The following is a 1,324-nucleotide window of genomic DNA, read 5'->3' on the forward strand; positions in this document are numbered from 1 at the left end:
AAAAAAAAAAAAAAAAAAAATCCAAAACAGATGGAGGGGAGAAAAATGCAACAGTTCTGAGAAGCTTTCTGCCTTAATTTCTTCCTTTCTTTCCTTTTCTCTCTTTCTCTCTTTCTTTCTTTCTTTTCTTTCTTTGAGATTGTGTCTTGCTCTGTTGCCCAGGCTAGAGTGCAGTGGCAAGATCTCCGCTCATTGCAACCTCTGCCTCCAAAGTTCAAGCCATTCTCCTGCCTCAGCCTCCCCAGTAGCTGGGACTACAGGCACCTGCCACCGAACCCGGCTAATTTTTATATTTTTTAATAGAGATTGGGATATCCTAATTTTAAGTTAAAGAAAAGAACAAGAAAAGTGCAGTGGTTAGTTTTACATCAGATCCAGACAAAACAGGTCAGATCACTTGTTTAAATTTCTCCAGCAATTTTTCACTGAAAACTTCCTATATATAGAAGGAATATAGAAAAAGGAAAGGGGAAATGTTTAAGGAGTGATGTCAGACAGAAGAGAGGGAGGCTGAGATGAGCAAGGAGGGAGGGCAAATTTTAAATTCTGGCAAATAATGACTAATAGACATGTCTGAAAATGCCATCAAAAATTCTGCTAGGTTCACGGCCAACCTGAACTCACCCTTGGTGTATTTTCCCTCCATAAGGCAGTCTTTTGGGTGCAGATTGGCTTCTTGTTGACCAAAATCCAAAAGCTGTAAAAAAACAAACGAAGGATGAGTGATACCTTGCAGAAATGGTGTTACCGAAGCCCAGAGTGTCACTTACTGGTGTCGTAAATAATGAAGAACTAATAAATAATACATGGGAAAGAAAAGACCCTTGTCATTGTCACTTCATGTTTTCCTCACATTTTGTATCCATAAGGCCGGGCACAAATTGAATGAATATTTATTGAAAGGATGAATGGATATTTATAGGAGGTTTCACAATTCCTTATTTCCCTCAACAACTTTCATGTTATGCAAATGCTTTCTGTGTTTGAAAAAAAAATACTTCAAAATGTAACTTGTTAAAACAATCTTTTATTGCTAGAACACTTGAAATCTCCCTTTTGCTTTTAAACACAATTTACCTGAGACCATGTACTATTTGCAGTATCAGAGGTAAACAGAAAAATCACTTTTAGGAACTCAGATAAAGATGGTGCTTTCTCTGAGGGATTATGCCAAAATAGGAATGTGACCTGAAGGGAGAAGGATGTGCACTTTTAAAACAGACCTTTGGCTGGACGCAGTGGCTCACACCTGTAATCCCAGCACTTTGGGAGGCTGAGGTGGGTGGATCACGAGGTCAAGAGATCGAGACCATCCTGGCCAACA

General features: G+C 39.0%; 1 protein-coding gene across 1 annotated transcript in view; it reads right to left on the reverse strand.

Moving 5' to 3' along the window:
- The window catches only part of LOC105526817, a 46,659-nt gene that overhangs the window by 9,759 nt on the left and 35,576 nt on the right, over window positions 1-1,324 (reverse strand). Inside the window, exon 2 of the mRNA XM_011962917.1 lies at window positions 625-697. Coding sequence (XP_011818307.1) covers window positions 625-697 — 73 coding nt within the window. The remainder of the gene's footprint in view (window positions 1-624; window positions 698-1,324) is intronic.

The sequence above is a fragment of the Colobus angolensis genome, unplaced genomic scaffold, assembly GCF_000951035.1.
Source record: "Colobus angolensis palliatus isolate OR3802 unplaced genomic scaffold, Cang.pa_1.0 Scaffold6, whole genome shotgun sequence".
Classification (NCBI taxonomy): Eukaryota; Metazoa; Chordata; class Mammalia; order Primates; family Cercopithecidae; genus Colobus; species Colobus angolensis.